Below are 19,679 nucleotides of genomic sequence, written 5' to 3'. Positions count from 1 at the left end.
TTGGTATGCTTTCTTCTTTTCCAGAATTGCTTTTGTATCTTTTGTCCACCATAGAGTTCTTATTTTTCTATCTTTACAAACTTCATCTTATAACTTCCTATCTGAATCAATCAATATCTTCTTCAGAGTTTGCCACTGTGACTCTGATGTTTTCAATTTGTCTGCATAAGGCCTGGTCAGATTCCAGATGATTGGAGAGAGATTTCATAGTAAAAAAAAACTCTCATCATCTGTAAAAGGGGAAATAAAATTGAATGTGAAAATTACTGAGACATTTCCCTACTGAGTGTTTCTGGTTAAGATTTGTGCAGGTATACTTGAGAAAAAACACTAGATTTAGGCCAAAAAGAGGCTGTCAGGATCAGATTTTTGATTTGATACAAATAGTTGACAAATCATGGAAATATAACAAGGATCTGTATTTCATGGAAATATAACAAGGATCTGTATTTCATGGAAATATAACAAGGATCTGTATTTAAGTTGTGTATATCTGGTAAAGACATATGAAAAGGTGCCAATAAAAAAGCTGATCAAAAAGTTTGAGTATGAAAATCAGCAATAAAAAGACGGACAGAATTGCATCAACACTGCATCCTGTATGTTTATATTATCTCTTCTCCTCCATCTGTTCATCACACATTGAAGACTTGCATGCCTTCATTCTGTCATCATATATATGCAGTCCCATAGGCCATTATCATCATGGTTACTTATGAATCTTTTCAGCTTTCTCTCCATCTCCTTAGAACCCAGGCTAGATCTGCACACAACAATCCAGATTGGTCATATCAAGTTTTGTAAAGTGGGAGAATAACTTCCTTATTTCTACAAGTTAGTATTCTCAGTGCTATTTTACAATGCAGCGACTTAACCAACTTAGCATTGTGATTCCTAAATTTTAACTCACCGTTTGCAATGCCCCCCCCTCCACCCATCCCGAGTCTAGTTTCATTGACTACTTCTAAATTTCGATTAATATGATGCTCTGCCTGTAATGTCCTCCATCCAAAATGCACAACTTTATGCTTGACTTCATCATACTAATACTCGTTATCATTTGTCCTTATAACTAATCATTATTGCTGGCCTGGCTGCTGAGTACCTAGTGTATCCTGCTCTCCAGCTAAAGGCTGCAGGTTTGAATCCTACTATATGCATTGATGTTTGTTAATTGTCTTTGGGATGAATTTCATTGCACAACATTAGAATAATGCCCAATTTATTGGAAGCATGAAATTGCTTCCAATTCCTGTGGGTTTCCAGGTTACATAAAAAATATGTATCAGGTATCCAAAAAAGTCATGCAGTTTTTCATAAAAAAAAATTAAACTGCAGAAATTTTCAGGAAATGTTTGATTCATTCAAATAAGCACCTTCACAATCTACAACTCTTTCCCAACAAAATACAAGTTTGTAAATTCTGCTTTTATAAAATGTTTTCTCTTTAGAAGTAATAAACCAGCAACCTCTGCTTCAATCTCTGTCTTATTGTGAAACTGTCTATTTTGCATGTGATTATCTATCACCAAAAAAAGGTGATAATTGCTTGGAGAAATGTCAGGAGATGAGGATGAGGGAGTATCTCATCCTCCATATTCCAAAACAAGTAAGTTTGCGGTATGAGGGTTTGCGTTTCCTGAAAGAATGGCTGCTTCTGAAGTAATTGATCCTGCACATGCTCGAGTTGCATCGAATAGATCTCAGCCATAATTGTTTGGGCTGCAGCAAGAAACTTGTAGTGGACAATACCAGCTCCAGCCACCACACACAAAGCATACTCTTTTGAGGATGAAGCAGTGCCTTTGAAGTGTGCGGTACTGGATCATTTGGCAACAACTAGTGATAAGTTCACTTCCTGTTAGAGTACGTGATCCATTTTTCATCACAAGTGAGCAAGTAATCCAAAAACGGCTCGTTTTAATGATGTGAAAAAGGTGAATATCAAATTGATGGTCTTTGAAATTTTTTGTCATCCGATAATGCATCTAGGATCCATTTGCTTAGTTTCCATGATTTTTCCTGTTGATGCAAGAGTAAATGAATTGTTTCATCACTTACGTTAAACATTTGTGAAAGTTCTTGGCATGTTAATCTTGAATTATTTTCAACAGTGACATGTAATTCTTCATTATCAATAATATGAAGGATTTTTCTGAATGTGGTGCATCTTCAAATGATTCATCACCAAAAACAAATTTTTAGACCATTTCTGCACAGTACATTCTGCTACTGCATGTTTTCCAAATGCCACACATATTTTATGGGATGCTTCTGAAGCCTTTGAACTGAGTTTAAATTCGTAAAGTAAACAAGATCAAATTATACCAGGTTCAACTGACATTTTAAAAGCATTCAAAGTCGCAGAAAAGGAGTACACACCAAGTTAGAGCACACTGATTGACTGATGTGCCTCTGTGCCTTATGACGTAAAAAATTGCACTCTGCAAACAATACAAAATAAAACAAGTCGTAGTGAACTCTACCAGAAATTACATGGTTACCTGATAAACTTTTTTTAAAATTATATATTGGGTTTTATCCTTTATCCAGTGTTAGCAGAGTTTGCACATGAAGTACTTTCAGGACTAGGGCAACTCATGGTAAAGGTGGTATAATTTCTCAACACTTGCCTTATTATCTCCCATAATGCTAGGCATTAAGAGAAGGGTAGTGACTCTTTCCTTAATGCATAGGATTATACATGTTCTCAAGGAGATATACTTTGCCTTATGGGAGATACTAAGGCAAGTGATGAGAACTTATACCACCTTTACCACGAGTTCCCCCAGTCCTGAAAGTACTTCAGGTGCAAACTTTGTTTGCTAACACTTGGATAAAGGATAAAACCCAATATATAATTAGTAGCATAGTCAAGTGAAAAAACTTCCATGAATTTTATTTTTTGGGTACTTGATAAATTTCTTTAAAAAATTAGAAAATATATCATTTGCCCACTTATAGTACTAACATAATATAAGTTTACAACCTTTTGTGGGTGGCATTCACTTTAAAAAAAACTAATAAATAAATAAGAAGTCGCCCAAACACAGAACTCTGTGGTACACCATTAATCATTCTCTTCCTTAGACTCACTACCAACACCACACATCACTTTCTGGTACTTATCATTCAACTGCTCCTCAATCTATGCCCAGTCCTTTGAGTTTATGTGGCATCTTGTCAAATGCCTTAGCAAAATCCAGAAATATCGTAGTGCATCCATTCCCCCTCATCACTACTGTCTCGTGGTAAAGGTGGTAAACCAACTGTGCCAATCCCTGCCTTAGGTTGACTAATGCAGGCGACATGTTTATCACTTGTGTTCTCTCTCTAATGAAAATCTGCACATAATGAATATGACATTAATTTAAGCTAATGTAACATTTCAGAATTATTATATTGGGAGGCTTTCTCACAGTTCAGCTTGTAGTGTTGGAATGGGTATAACAACACAACACTTTGGAATATAGCAATTTACGATATTTATGAATTGGTGGCTTCATCTGTCACCTAGCATCCCACTATAACATGCACTGTTTCCTGCCATATTCCTTATAATATTCAAGGAAGCATCATTTTTTTCAATGAATATAATAATTTTAACTTTTTTTGATATGGGAAGGTGTGTATTTCTATTCCAAATAGTCATTTGTTTTCTGATTCTTAGTACTGATCCATATTTTTTCACTGAAATGTGCTTCAGGAAAATGTTACCTATTTCATGATATTGGTTTCAGGAGGTGATTACAGATGTCCAAACAATTTAGCATGTGCTCTTATATTGTTTGTGACCCTATCTCATACCAACTTTGTAGGATGAAGTTTGTTTGTGATGAATGACTAGGTAGAACTATTACTGATGTGCAGTGGGTTTACCTTTTTATCGATAGACACACTGCTGTTGTCAAGAATGAGCATGAAGGTTTTAACAGTGTTTTCATTATTCTTTAAAGTATTTGGGTGCCCTGATTTTTTTTCCCAGTGGCATTTATTTTGCAATTTTTGAACATGTGAATTCTCCATGTGTGTGACATAGCAAAGAAACTGCTGATGTACATATCATGTCTCTCTCCATTTCATCTTGCCATAAACAACCATGAAAAGCTATGTTATAAAAATCTCACATAGTTGTTTTTTAGTGTTATATATACTGAGTGAAAGTGAAAATTTCATTGTTGAGAAATATGTTTTTGTTATAATAAAATCTAAAAATATTGGTATGTTTTCATTTATTAATGCAACTGTATATGTTGGTATTGTCAGATACCATGTGGTAAAGTGACGTAAATGTAGTTTATCATAAATTTCTTATGATAAACTATGATAAGTTCTAATCCTTAGAAACCTGCATAGATATAATGTTGTATGTGTATGTTTTTTATAGTAGTGTTCATGTCACTACTAATGCACGCTGTACCAGCACTATAATAACATCCATTTTGTCAAGCAAAGAGTAGGCATGCAGAGAAGGAAAGCCAAAATGGTCTAATAAACTACTGTTCTTAAGTTCTTTTTTATGTATCTTGCAGGTAAGTTCCTCTATTGGAAATGCTTTGGAACTGCTCAATTAATGTATTTCTGTTGTTTGAGTGATTATTCTTCATGCTGCATTAAGGAAACTAGAAGACATATTCAAGTATATTGGTCAAGTGAGATCTTTAGCTATTGTATTTAAGAGATAAGATGGAATGAATGAGTGAGTAGAAAATAAATAAGGCGAGATATATAGAACAGTGATAAAATACATGCTGCAAAGGAAATTTCCATATGGTTCACAGCATTTATTTTATTACTGTTCTGTATATCTTTTTATTATTATTGTTATTATGTGACACATCCAGGGAGGGCACCCACTATACAACTGTCTCCACCAACTACAATGAACCACAACTAAACCAACACCATCTGCCATCCACCACCAGCACTAATGTTTTCACAGACAATCACAAACATCCATGCCCATGGCAGGATTCGAATCCACAGCCTTTTAGCTGGATAGCGGATACGCTAACCACTTAGCCAACCAGGCTGGTGTCTTCCCTTATTTATTTTCTACTCACTCATTCATTCCATCTTATCTCTTAAATGAAACTAAAGTGAAAAGGGGCCTATCTTTGTGAATCCAAATATGGAAGGCATTTACATGATGTGGTTTTTCATAACTAATAAAAAAAAATCTCCAGGTTCTGTATTTCATTATAATAAAAAAAGAATAAAAATAATTAATAAATAAAGTAATTAAATGTTGGAATCCCTTTGTGATGACTTACATGCTACCCTTTTGAAAGAAAAAAGCATCTAATGTGGCAATGGATTGGGCATGTTGCTCAAAGACAAAATCAATGATGAACAGAAGAACTGCTTGATTAGATTCCACTGTAAGGAAAACCACCACAATGCTGAGACTAAAGTCATAATGAATTCATGAAATCAGCAGACTTGCAGGAGTTGACATGAAGTAGAGAAGCTATTCACAGTCAGTTTGGTGCCATCTCATAAAGACCTTCATCCAGCAGAGAAATTAATGAATAAGATGGAATAAGAAAAAAATAACAAGAGAAAAAGGCTAACATACTAAAATTTATTGTGTAAATGACACTTAATAGTGACACAAGTTATACATAAGTTGTAGTAATAATCAGAATTACTTCTTCTTTTTTTTTTTATCTGAAAGTAGCTCTATAGTGAGAGACAATTGTATTTATCATGACACCAATATTGTCAGATTATATATTTTGGTCTTTTAATGCACTTCTGATCACATCACATCACATCAAGATCTGTTAAATGTGATCATTGGTTTAATAAATAATTTTTATTTTTATGGTAGAATAAGAAAAATTGTTTATGTATGAAATTAAAAGTAATCTAGAAAAATTCAGATGAATATTATGCTATAAAAGAATTGTTTATTAAAAAATAATTGTGGTGTAATTTTAAAGTAGTGTTTTAATAATTCTGCTTAGTTGGATATATCATTCATTTTTTTTAAGCAGAAAATCTTTGGGGGGGGGGTAATTATGTAAGTAGCTTTTAAAAAAAATGTGAAAGATTTTAAATAATAGGCCATTTCTTGGTATATCTTCTAATCACTTTGGGTAATTAATAAAATGATTAATTGTTTTGAAATTATATTAGCATGAAATCACCAGAAAGCCTTGTACTCTCTCTAGATCGAGAGTAATAATTTTTATGGAAATGTATATTTTTTACACTAAATCTGTATAAGCATGTTTTGAAGTAATGCTACTGTTACTTTTCAGTTTTTCCTACATATGAAAAATGAGATGGAGTTAGAAGAATTTGTGACAACTGGATGGATGATCATGAAACCAATATATATGATGGATAAAGTATATCATGATTTCATTTTTATAGCTCTTGTAATATTTTCTTCTTTATGAGGCAGTTAAAATTATTATAGCTTTCTTTCCTATATGTAGCATATGTAACTGTTTTCATATATTCCTTTAAACTTGAGGGTTAGGAATAGCAAAATTATGTGTTTCTTTCCTGTAAATTTCAATAACATCGATTGTTTTCTAACAAGAACACTAGTAAACTTAAATTTAAACTTTTTTACTTGCATTCCTTTAATTTAATAGTTAACCTTATTGTCATATATTATTTTTACAGAATACAGTAAATTTATATCATACTTCTCAATAACATACTTCCAGAATAACATTTTTTGTAAATCTCTGTTGAAATGTTTATGCTTATAAATATGCATTAAAATTTTATTACAACATACTTAATGTATTTTTAGGATCATACATATGCAATTGGTAATTTTTTCCCATTATATTTTTTTTTATTATAAGATGTTTTTTCAGCATCAAGTTATCAATATAGAAACTATCACCATTGTGATCAAAATGCAGTATTTTAAGGGAAAATTATTAAAAATTTCTGAGCATTTTTCCTTTGTAGGATGAATGGAGAATGCTGTCTTCTGCAAAGCTATGGATAGGATTAGTGGTGGTTGAGAGTAGGTCTTTTTTATGTACATGAGAAAGAGAGTGACGTGACAGAGTCCTGAGATACTCTTGCAATGGTGGTGAAGCTCGAAGAGAGGAAGTTGGCTATCCAATTACAGACAGTGGCTGGTAAACAAAGGATGGCAATTTGTTTGGCAGGCCTCAATGCCAAACACAGTCAAATGCTCCAGAAATGTGAGGAGCAGTAGCATATTTCTGGTGGTAGATGATACAAGCTAAGAAATCAGTTGTGGATCTTGAATGGCAGAATTCATACTGGTGGTCACTGATTGATTAGTGGCCTGTAGCTAGTGAAGATATTTGCTATTGATAACTTTCTCTGTTATTTTGAAGAAGACTGAGGTGATGGTGATTGGTCGGTAGTTTGACAGTAGACTTCTATCTCCTTTTTTGGAATAGGTTGGATATGTTATTATTTCCACATTGGGATGTGTAATAGATTATAGAGAAGATATAGGATCTCTCCAAATGTTCTCAATTAGCTCTGGAGCATATTGAGAACATTTGGAGAGATGCCAAAAGACTTATTGTCCAAGTGATTTAGTAACATGGTGCTCAAGTTCCAGTATGGTAGGAGGTGATTTCCCTTGGTCATCTAAGAAGGGGTTTGAGGAAAAGAATGATACTAGGAGGTCAGCTTTATCTTTGAGTGAAGTAATAGTGGTGTCATCAGGATGAGAGAGAAGTGGTGGTGCAGGTGAGCAGAAGTTGCACCCAATGGACTTAACAAGGGGCTAGAAGGTGGATTACATTTAGACAAGTAAGGTTTCTGCTGTTGGCCTTTATGAAATCAGGCAGAGTATGAAGCTGAGGATCATGATGCAAGCCAACTGTGGTAAGCTGTTTTTTTTTTTTTTTTCTTCAACTAATTTGGTACATTTTCTGTTGAACCAGGGCTTGGAAAGTGGATGAGGATTTTGGACAGAATGGTGGATCAAGGCCTTCATGTCAGTGAGGATAATTTCTGTGACTCATTTGGAGCAGGCATTTAGGATCAGATGAGCAGAAGCAATAGTTATATCAAGGAAAATAGGAATAGAAATTCTGAAGTTATCCCATTCATTGTGTACCTTTATAGTTCCAGAGGATGAGGTTGAGAATAGTTTGAGGAAGGGTGTTCTGTGAGAGAGGTGACCTCTACAATGTATACGGAAGGAGGACTGATAAAAAAAGAGAGTATTAGGAGATTGAAGAGGATTATCAGGAATTTGTGTAGGTAGCATGGAGAACCTATAGAAACATTTGAGCTATTTAGACACAATGTTTTTGTGAAGATGGCAAATTAATATGGAAATAGACAACAGAATTAGAATATGGTAGGAAATAAACTGAATGGATTTATATGGAATAAAAGAAAAATTAGTGAAAATACTAAACTAGCTATGTACAAAACAATGTTCAAAACAATTTTAACTTATGGATCTGAGTGCTGGGTTAGAAATAAAACACTTGATCAAAGACTGGAGACTACAGAGATGAGAGTTCTTACAAAGGGAGTGAACAAATGGCATCAATGGCAGATTCATGTTAAATATGAGAATATTACTAACTTGACATTGTAAGCATTAAGAAATGTATGAGCAGCTCTGGTCTCGGGTGGTGTGGTCATTTAAACAGAATGAGAGAGAAAAGATTAGTAAAAGAAGTGTTTTTTGTTAATATGGCAGGAAAGAGACCCAAAGAAGATCAAATTGCAGTTAAGAGTGCCTTAGAAGACTGTAATATGAAATCTGACAATCTTAGAATCCTGAAAGATAACAGATTAATTTGGAGGAAAATTATCGTTAAGCAGTTAGTAATGACATACTCTTTTCATGTAGTAGTATCATAATATCCTGTACATCCCGTGAGGGTACATATATTTAGGTATTTGATGGTGATGGTAATGAGTATTAGGAATAGTATTGTCAGGCAAGAAAAGCAATAATTTCAGCAGTGGAATAAATTTGGTTAATAAATCAATTCTGGTAACTTATTTGAACCAATTAAGTTTGAAGAGGGTTACTTGAATATACATGAGCCAGGTAGTTATCATATGTTCACTAATGTCAAGAAGCATCAGGAATAAAGGAAGTTTTAGCATTAATAAATAAAATTTATATAGGACAAGGACTAAAAATTGTTGGTATTAGTAATCCCCCACCCCGCCTCCCCACCTCAATAAAATATCAGTGGCGATAGCTTATATCCTTGAGGTCACTTGATAGTTAAAGCCAAATAATTGAGAGGATACCTCCATATCACCTTTCAGGAACGTAGAGAACTGACTGGGGGGCTCTGACCTAATGTCCAATCTTCACCTTCACGTGTGCCCTGTTAGTATCTACTGGGTACTGACCAAATGAGGATGGACTTGCAATTTTGGACTTAGCAGACCAAATTGTACTCTTTATTGGCTTAAACCAGGAATGCATATGATGACACAACATGATGAGATTTCATAATAGCTGGGGTGTTGCTTGGTTAAATAAGGCCCCCATTGTTTTCTTCAGGGAACCAGGGCAAACAGTGAAAAGTCAGCTACTGGAACAAGCTCCATCTCAACATCTAGAAGAAGAATAAACCCAACATCAGAAGAAATGAAGATAGGAACCATCAATATAAGGAGTATTAATAGAAAGGAAATCAAATTTGCAGAAGAACTGAAAAAGTACTACATGGACATAATTGTTATTGAGACAAAGAATTAAAATCAGGTGGGATTTTACTAAGTATAAAATGTTGTGTTCAGGCAGTAATGATCAAGGAAAAGAAGAAGTAGCAATAGCATTCAACACCAAACATGAATATAAACCTCTTGATTTGGAAGGCAGTTTCAAGTAGGGTTATGTTAATTGCTTTAGTCATAAATCAAATGAAATGGCGAAAGAATTTTAAAGAAGATAATCAGACTGCAGATGGCTTTGTGATTTGTTTACATATATGCATGTATTCAGCAACTTATTGGATGCTAGTATTGCCACAGAGATTTCTTATTATTTTTCTTTTTTTTATATGAATTCCATTCGTGGAAAATTATAAACTAATTGCATATTAGTACCACAAGTGGGCTAAGAATTAAATAAGTAAAACAGTTGCTTCATGCTGAGTGATGCAATTCATCTTCTAACCTAAAGTTATTCATAAATATTGGCCATGGTGAAATTAAAGCCCATTGCTTATTGGTTGGAAAGTTAGGTACTATTGATCATCCATCTGGGCTGGCAAAATATACAGTGCAGAAATTCAAATCCAGTCGAAACAAAATATAATTATCTGACTCCTTGCCATTGAAACTACACAATGTATTACTTCATCATCGTCATCATCAAATTCCTGCCATGTACCCTCAAGGGGTGTACAGGATATGATAGTACTGCATGAAAAAAATTACATCATTACTAACTTCCTATCTACAATTTTCCTCCAAATCAGTCTGTTACTAGTCAAGACTCCAACGTTATCAGATCTTATATTTCTATCGTCTAAGGCACTTTGTACCATATCAATCCACCTATATCTTGGTCTTCCTCTGGGTCGTTTTGCTGCCAACCTGGCAGAGAACACTTGTTTTGCTAATCTTTCTTCGCCCATTCTGTTTAAGTGACCATACCACCTGAGATTAGCTCTGCAAACGGATTCCTGGATTCTAACAATGTCAAGTTCGTTTTTAATATGATATTGCCATTGATGCCATCTGTTCACACCTATAATCTTTCTCAGGACTCTCATATCTGCGATCTCTAGTCTTTGGTCAAGTGTTTTACTTCTGACCCAGCTCTCAAATCCATAAGTTAAAACTGGTTTGAACACTGTCTTGTATACAACTAATTTAGTGTTCTGACTAATTTCTCTCTTATTCCATATGAATTTATTCAGTTGAATTCCCACCATACCAGCTTTGCTGATTCTGTTGTCTATTTCCATATTTAATTTACCATCTTCAGTAAAAATCGTGCCTAAGTAGCTGAAATGTTTTACTTGTTCCACAGGTTCTCCATTCACAACGCAGTTGACATTTTCAACGATTATGCTTATTTTCATTGTCTTTTTATTGCTGACCTTCATACCATATCTATTACAACAGCTATTCAATTTAGTCAGAGAATCTTGCAGAATTGTAGTGGATTTATTTAAAAGTATAACATCATCGGCATATGTATTACTTACAGGCTTTAAATGTCTGAGTTTCTTAGGATACATTTTTTTACTGTTATCATTCATGGATGACAATAAATTAACAAAACTGAAATATCACATGAAATCTATGAAAGTTACATTTATAGTTCAGAGAGAGGAATCAGTCTCATTTTTTTACTGTTCTATCACTGATTCATTTTGATTTTATATTCCATATTCATATATAGTGTGTGCACAACTTCAGTTTAAATTGCATTTATTATCATTAGTAGTTTGCTCTGAAAAAACATGTTGTCACAACTGAATCGTTTATTACAGGTTGTCTACTTTTAGGTCAGATAAGACAGAATAGTTTTATGAACTTGCATATTAATAAGAAGCTGTGAAAAAATAATGAAAAATAAATTGTTAAAACTGACTGAGTATTCAATATTAGTATATTTACATGGTCTTAGGATTCCTGTCTGTTTCTTAATAATGTAAGTGTTGGGAGAATTAGTGTCAACTCTTAGTAGCAAGCTCATAGGAAATTTCCTTTAAAATAGCATTGAAAATATGGAGATTTGAGATTGCCCAGAAAATTTCAGTTTGTTATAGTGAGAAGGTTTGCCATAGTAGGGTTTTTTCCCTTTAACAGACACATGCCAAATAAATGACAGTTATTTCACTCCTCAAGTGACCAATTTCCAGACAGAGTTTGAGTGAAAGCAATAACTAACTGGTTATTTGAGGGTCTGCATAATCCTAATATTACTGCATGTGTATGTGCATAATGATAATTGTATAAGCATAGATGGAAGAAATTGCATTTTTCTGATGCATCATCCTTCTGTGTTTTCATAGTCTGGAATTAACCCAATCACCTAATTCCATTTTTGGAAATCACCTGCAGCTAAGTTCACTTTTCGTTAAAAAGTCTTCAATGACAGTATTTGCAACTTGATGCAAGATATTGTTCTCTCTTTCTCTCTGATTGGCATAGCAAAGCCAAATAATCCCATTTCTAGCTTAACAGGTATGGAAATATAGAAATGGTCCAAAAGAATCATAAAAATAATGTGTTTTACATCCCTCAATCTTCTATTGATGTTTATCAGTGCATTTATAATGCACTATAATTGTCACAAAATGCTATTACACTGGCATTTATAATATAACCAGTATATCTAACCAATAAACAATTGGCAAATAATGCATTAGCATTGATGCCATGTATAAGAATGCCACTGCTAAAACAACTGTTTTTTGGATTTTAAATGCTTGAGAATCAGTTTTTCATTTTTAACATTTTCATAATTTTATTCATTTTGTCAAGTGATGTTTTCTCCCTGCTGCAGGAAACCAGAGTGTACAGAGGATTTGAAATTGGAAGATCATTATTTAGTCTTGAGCATGATAAAATTGAATTTCATATTGAAAAGGATAACATGTAAGAAAGTTTTAAAGCAAATAAAAGTTGAGTGGCTCTCAGATGTGAACTGTAGACTAAAATACACAAAGATTATTGAAGAAAAAATGAAAGAGTTTGAGAACAGGAATCAAACCTTGGAGATACAGTGGCAAACTTTGAAGAAAACATTGATTGATTCTGTTAGAGAGGCATGTGGTGAGGTTGTCTGCAAGGATAAAAAAATCAGAACTCCCTGGTGGACACAGGAGGTTAAAGAGGCAGTGAAGGAAAAGAAGAAAGCATATCAAAAGTTCCTGGCAAATAAGTCAGCTTTTACTCTTACAGAATACAGAGACAAATGTAAGAAAGCTAAACAGTGTGTAAAACTAGCTAAACAAAAGTCATGGGAGGACTTTGGCAAGAATATAGAAAATAAATATCAAGAATGTGGGAAAATATTCTGGAGGTTGTTGAAGAAGCTTAAGAATGGAGGAAAGAGTACTGTAAAAGGAGTTAGAGATGATAAAGGTGACACGAAAACGGAGGAAAGGATATCCTTGAAGTATGGAGTAATTACTTTGAAAAACTGCTAAATGAAACAAGCAGTAATGACAGCACAGTGGTAAAAAACACTGCCCAGGCATGCAGTCAGGAATACATATCCATACTTGAAGTAGAAAAAGCCATCGAAGGCTTGAAATGTGGAAAGGCAGCATGAGTAGACGATATTCGACCAGAAATGCTGAAGTATGGAGATATTAAAATTATAGTGGCTGCACTGCATAGTTCAGAAAGCCTAGACAGAGGGACGAATTCCCGATGATTGGAGTAGAGCTCTCATAGTACCCATATATAAAAAGGGAAATAAAACTGAATGTGAGAATTACAGAGGTGTTTCCCTACTGAGTGTTCCTGGCAAGATCTATGCAAGTATACTTGAGAAACGGTTGAATTGTGGAAGAAAAGCTTGGTGAAGAACAAGCTGCATTCAGGCCAAATAGAGGCTGTCAGGATCAGATCTTCACTTTACGACAAATAGTCGAGAAAGCATGGGAACATAACAGAAATCTGTATTTAAATTTTGTTGATTTGGAAAAGACATATGACAAGGTGCCAAGAGAGAAGCTATTCAATACGCTACAGTTATATGGTGTCAATGGGGCATTATATCAAGCAATACTTAGTCTTTATTTGTGTTGTAAGTCAACAGTTAGAATTGAAGGAAGTACAGGAAGATGGTTTAATGTTAAATCTGGTGTGAGACAAGGATGCACATTATCCCCTCTGTTATTCATTATCTATATGGATCGCATTATGAAGGAAAGTGGTTAAACATGATATCAAAATTGGAGATGTTAATGTCAGCTCTTTGCTTTATGCAGATGATGTTATACTTATCAATAAATCCACTAGAAGTCTGCAAGATTCTCTGACTAAATTGAATAGCTGTTGTAATAGATATGGTATGAAGGTCAGCAATAAAAAGACAAAGACAATGAAAATAGGCAGAATCATTGAAAATGTCAACTGTGTTGTGAATGGAGAACCTGTAGAACATGTAAAACATTTCAGCTACTTAGGCACAATTTTTACTGAAGATGGTAAATTAAATATAGAAATAGACAACAGAATCAACAAAGCTGGTATGGTGGGAATTCAACTGAATAAATTCATATGGAATAAGAGAGAAATTAGTCAGAACACTAAATTAGCTGTATACAAGACAGTGTTCAAACCAGTTTTAACTTATGGATCTCAGAGCTGGGTCAGAAGTAAAACACTTGACCAAAGACTAGAGACTGCAGATATGGGAGTCCTGAGAAAGATTATAGGCATGAACAGATGGCATCAATGGCAATATCATATTAAAAACGAGGATATTAGGAAAGAACTTGACATTGTCAACATCCAGGAATGTGTTAGCAGAGCTAATCTCAGGTGGTATGGTCACTTAAACAGAATGGGCGAAGAAAGATTAGCAAAACAAGTGTTCTCTGCCAGGTTGGCAGCAAAACGACCCAGAGGAAGACCAAGATATAGGTGGATTGATACGGTACAAAGTTCCTTAGATGATAGAAATATAAGATCTGATAATGTTGGAGTCATGACAAGTAACAGACTGATTTGGAGGAAAATTATAGATAGGAAGTTAGTAATGATGTAAATTTTTTCATGTAGTACTATCATATCCTGTATACCCCTTGAGGGTACATGGCAGGAATTTGATGATGTTGATGATATTCATTTTGTCTAACTTTAGGACTAAAATTGTGTAATTTGAAGTAAAATTGAGATTCAGTTTTAGTACATAAGATTCCAGATTTCGTTGAAATTCATCTGTCCAGAGTAGAAATGTTATCCCATCCCATTTTTCCATACATTGGATTCAGTGGTCTTTCATGGCCAAGTAACTTAGATTTTTGGAAACCTGATTAATGCTCTGATAGGGCATTTAATGTTTAAGACACTATTTGTCTTAAAAAGTATATTTGTCTATACTTGTAGTATAGGCTATACTAATGTCCATCTGTTGAAGGATGAGAAACTCAAGTTTTTGGAAAAAAGCTCTGATGAAGTGGTTCTTGACAGGAGTCAAACCCAGTTCTTTCCAGTCAACAGACATTATCAAAACCAACTGCATTATGGGGGTCTGCAGAATTGTTATATGCATACAAAATAAAACTAAGAGGTGCATCACTCTAAAAACTGGCTTTCTCTTTTCAATTATGTACCAGATGGGGCAAAAGTCACCTTGAAATCTTTGGTTGATCAAACCACTTATTAAATTACATTTGAGGAGGTGAAAACAACATATGAAAAATATGCCTTTGAGCAGTGGAGAAGGTTACAGATACATACTGTAAGATTTTCTCATATTCAAAGCAAAGATTAAACAGGATATTTTTATTGCCCTACAGATAAGGGAACTTTTACACTACTTACCTAGATGAAGTCTCTGCTTTACTACTTACAAACTGGCATGTAGATATTTGTCAAACCTTTAGGGTTCAACAGCACTTAACATTCTGTGGATGGCAAAGCAGATTAAATTAGATGTTTGGATTGATTGGAATTAGGATGAGACAATACTAAGGCTATGAGGTCAGTATAATATGTCATATTATGCTGTTAGATTATAGCAGTATAGCAGACATATTATACTGTTAGTATAACATGTCTGTTAATTTTGTATGTTCTGCAGTTGGAGAACACTCACACAATTTCTGGTTTGCAAACTCAAGTTTCCTGGACAAAACATCTGTAATCTCTATATGAGACTAGCTTACCTTTAAAATTTTCCTGTTATATAAATGTCTCCTTCATGAAGTGATGGATTCAAACTTAGGTCTTTCAAATAATAGTTAATCTGTGAAATAAGGCAGACAAATCAGTATACACATTAAATATAACAAAAAAAAAACTATTTAATTAAAGTAACTATTCATACAAAAAATTTTTAAAAAAATTATAAAAATTAAGTAATATCTTAAAGCTAGCTTCACTGCACATTTGGCATCTCTACCACATGCACTTCTTTCCATGCATGAAAATGCTTTAAAATTGAATCTTAAGTAGGAAATTTCATATTATTAAGAAATATCATGGTAACCATTTGGAATGTCATAGCAATCCATTCTGTGATTAAGGAACGCCACTATTAGTTGCAGATTTTCTTGCTCTGTTATTCAACTTTGCTTATTGAAAACCTGCAGTGAGATGGATAAACCATGTTTTGTCTCTAAAGCAGTATTCTTGGTTTATCTAACCAAGTTACCTACCCACACTACAAATATGCCGTGTATATCAAAATTTTGACTGCAATATGTTACTGAAAATGTGCTTTATTCTCACTAGATAAATCTCTTTGCAACCAACCCTCAAGAGTTCTGAATAACAAATACTGGGTGGATCCATCAAGATATTAGAGGGGGGGACATCATCAAGAGAAGTAGAGCTTGACTAGGTTAGCAGACTATTGCTGGCCATTTTATTATCTAATTGCAATTGCATATGCAATGATATACATATATCCCAAAATCTGAGTGATAAACAAGATAAGTTGGTTAATACACCAAACTTAAAAATACATATAGAACATTATAATTATTTCAGAAAAAAAAAGTTTTTGCTACCCAGTATACAAAGAAGGTAGAGTAAGTGAAAGTTTCTTATATATTATTATTATTTGAACACCTTCAGGGAGTCCAAGGACTCACCAAGGGAGGGCACCTGCTCTACAACTCCATCTCCACATTCATTCACCAACTGACCGTAACTACACCAATGCCATCTATCGCCAACCACCACTGGTATTTTCACAGACAATCACAAACATCCATGCCCACGGCAGGATTCGAACCTGCGGCGTTTTGGCTGGAGAGCAGATACACTATCCACTCGGCCAGCTAATATAAGAAATATAAGAAAGACTGCACTAGTTGAAAATCTCCCTGCTGTCCACCTCTTATTCTTTTCTGATTTTTTTGTTGTTGGATATCTAGTAGGTATTTACAGTATAACATGTTTTCATTATAAAGTAGTAAAGTGTGTTATTGTATGTTTATGTGTTGTGTGTTGAATTTCAATGTATTATTTCCATTGGTTTCTTAAAATACCATAATAAAGAATTAAAAACTGGGTAATTAAAATAGGTTAATTTTATCAAGAACATAAGTTCTTGGGTTAGTCATTCAAAGCCCAAATGATGCCATTATACTTTAAGATTACTTTATTTTATATTATTTGCATAACTGAGGCATAAAATTGTACTTAAGAAAATAATGATAATTTTAGCTTACTACCTCTACACCTCCTGTTGCCCAGCCACCAACTGTTACGGAATCAACTACTGAGAGTGTGCCAGATATTTCTAGCCTTTCTGGTGAAAGGGAAATTGAAGAGGAGCCAAATGAAGTTCCAGATCATGAGGTATTTCTCTTTCCCTCTCATCCCACCTCTTTATTTTAAGTTTCCCTTATCCTTTGAGAGAGAACTATTTAACTCAAATTACTCTAAACCTTTGTGAAACAAAATCAGTTTGTTTCACTTAATTACAAAGTGGTTGATTGTGATTTATAGCACAATGCCAGAATGCTTCACTACCAGAGTCAGTTATTTTATATTTTAACATCTAATATGGATTACTTATGCAAAAAGATTTTCTTTATTCATAGAATTTTCACTCAGTGCTGAACATCTTCAGTATGATTTGAAAGAACAGCAAAGTGCAAATGATGGAAAACTTTAAATGCAAATGTGGTTGCATGAGTTCTTGTAAAGCATTTTGATCTAATTATATCTAAAGTCCTAGTAACATTTTGTGTAAAAAGATATGTATAAAAAAAAAATTGAGAAAGTTTAGAAATGCTACTGCCTACAATAAGAAGAAAGTCCACAGACCTATTTAGATTAGAATAAGGTAATAGTGCTTCACAACTTTCCTTTAGTTTATTTCTATAAGGAACCTACTGTTATATAGGACTTAACTACAATTGCACTTGTGCTATTGTCCTATCTTTCAAATTACACTGAAGTTGCTCATTGCACATTGGTTGAAAATTTTGTGAATGATTAAAGAAAAAATATTTTGACTTTCAGTAATCTGTATTTAATGCTTATTACAATGTTGTCTCAGTTCAAAACACAGTTCACTATTTATCATTCTGTGACAATGTTAACCCACTTGCCATGAGGCTGGGAAGTAAGCGTTTGCTTAGAGAGAGTTTTTAATGCAGAACTTAGTTTAAGCAGCCCAAAAATCTTTTTGCATTGTACTAGGTGCTTGATTTACTGTTACCTTAATGTGTGTTACTTTAGGAAAGACAGTTAAATCTTCCATTGGAGCAATATTTCATTTCTCCTGTTTTAAAAATATGGATTTTTATTTTTGAAGTTGCAGATTATTATTATAGATATTATAACTTAAAATTTTAAGTTGTTTGTAATAAAGTTTTGTATTATAATATAATAAGTACCAACCCAAAACTGACAATAATATCCACATGTGCTCCACTAGAAGACAAAGACACCTATTATAAAGATCTTTCTGAAACTGTCACGAACATCCCAGTTCACAATGTCACACTCATTGGTGGCGATTTTAATGCCCAAATAGGTAAAGACATTGCCAATACTACTAAAAACGTGGGTAAATACACTTATCATGAAACCACAAATAACAATGGACATTCTCTTATGAACTTCTGCAATAGCCATAACATGGTAATCACCCAAACCAAATTTCCCCATCCAAAAGGAAGACTATGGACCTGGGAACATCCAAATAGTTCTCATTCCCAAATAGATCACATGCTAATCAATGGAAAGTGGATCAGATCAATCGAGAACTGTCAAGCATATAACACGGTTGAACTAAACTCTGACCACAGAATAATCAGTGCCCACATTAAACTTTCACTAAAATCCTCTAAAAATAACAAGTCTAAAAAGAAACAATACAACTGGGACAAACTAAATAACCTACAAATTGCAATAACTTTCCACAGCACATTAAAAGACAATATGGAAAACATTCTTAAAGATCCCATTAATGAAAAGTATAAGGGTATCATTGAAGCAATAAACATAACATTGAATAAAATTCTTGGAAACAGCAACAAAAAAGATTTGGAAAAATGGATCACCTTCTGAAACTGGAAAATATATAGATGAAAGAAATAAAGCAAGGAAACTCTACCGCTTAAACAGGAATGAAATAAATAAAGATAAACTAGACACTTTAAATAACAAGGTCAATGAACTCATGACCAGAGACAAAGAAAATCAAATAAATAAATACTGCGAGGAACTCATCATCATCATCATCAAATTCCTGCCATGTACCCTCAAGGGGTGTACAGGATATGACAGTACTACATGAAAAAATTACATCATTACTAACTTCCTATCTACGATTTTCCTCCAAATCAGTCGGTTACTTGTCAAGACTCCAACATTATCAGATCTTATATTTCTATCGTCTAAGGCACTTTGTACCGTATCAATCCACCTAAATCTTGGTCTTCCTCTGGGTCGTTTTGCTGCCAACCTGGCAGAGAACACTTGTTTTGCTAATCTTTCTTCGCCCATTCTGTTTAAGTGACCATACCACCTGAGATTAGCTCTGCTAACACATTCCTGGATGCTGACAATGTCGAGTTCTTTCC

General features: G+C 33.9%; 1 protein-coding gene across 1 annotated transcript in view; it reads left to right on the top strand.

The window, feature by feature from the left end:
- Positions 1-19,679, top strand: part of LOC150095385 (glucosidase 2 subunit beta-like) — a 162,255-nt gene that overhangs the window by 85,855 nt on the left and 56,721 nt on the right. Inside the window, exons 10-11 of the mRNA XM_090410052.1 lie at positions 6,267-6,356; positions 17,308-17,442. Coding sequence (XP_090266178.1) covers positions 6,267-6,356; positions 17,308-17,442 — 225 coding nt within the window. The remainder of the gene's footprint in view (positions 1-6,266; positions 6,357-17,307; positions 17,443-19,679) is intronic.

Source organism: Typopeltis vanoorti, chromosome 20 (genome assembly GCF_054136105.1).
Source record: "Typopeltis vanoorti isolate ZY-2024b chromosome 20, IOZ_Tvanoo_1.0, whole genome shotgun sequence".
In the NCBI taxonomy this organism is placed as follows: Eukaryota; Metazoa; Arthropoda; class Arachnida; order Uropygi; family Thelyphonidae; genus Typopeltis; species Typopeltis vanoorti.
Note: the sequence above shows the minus strand (reverse complement) of the source record. Positions and strands in the feature narration are given on the sequence as shown.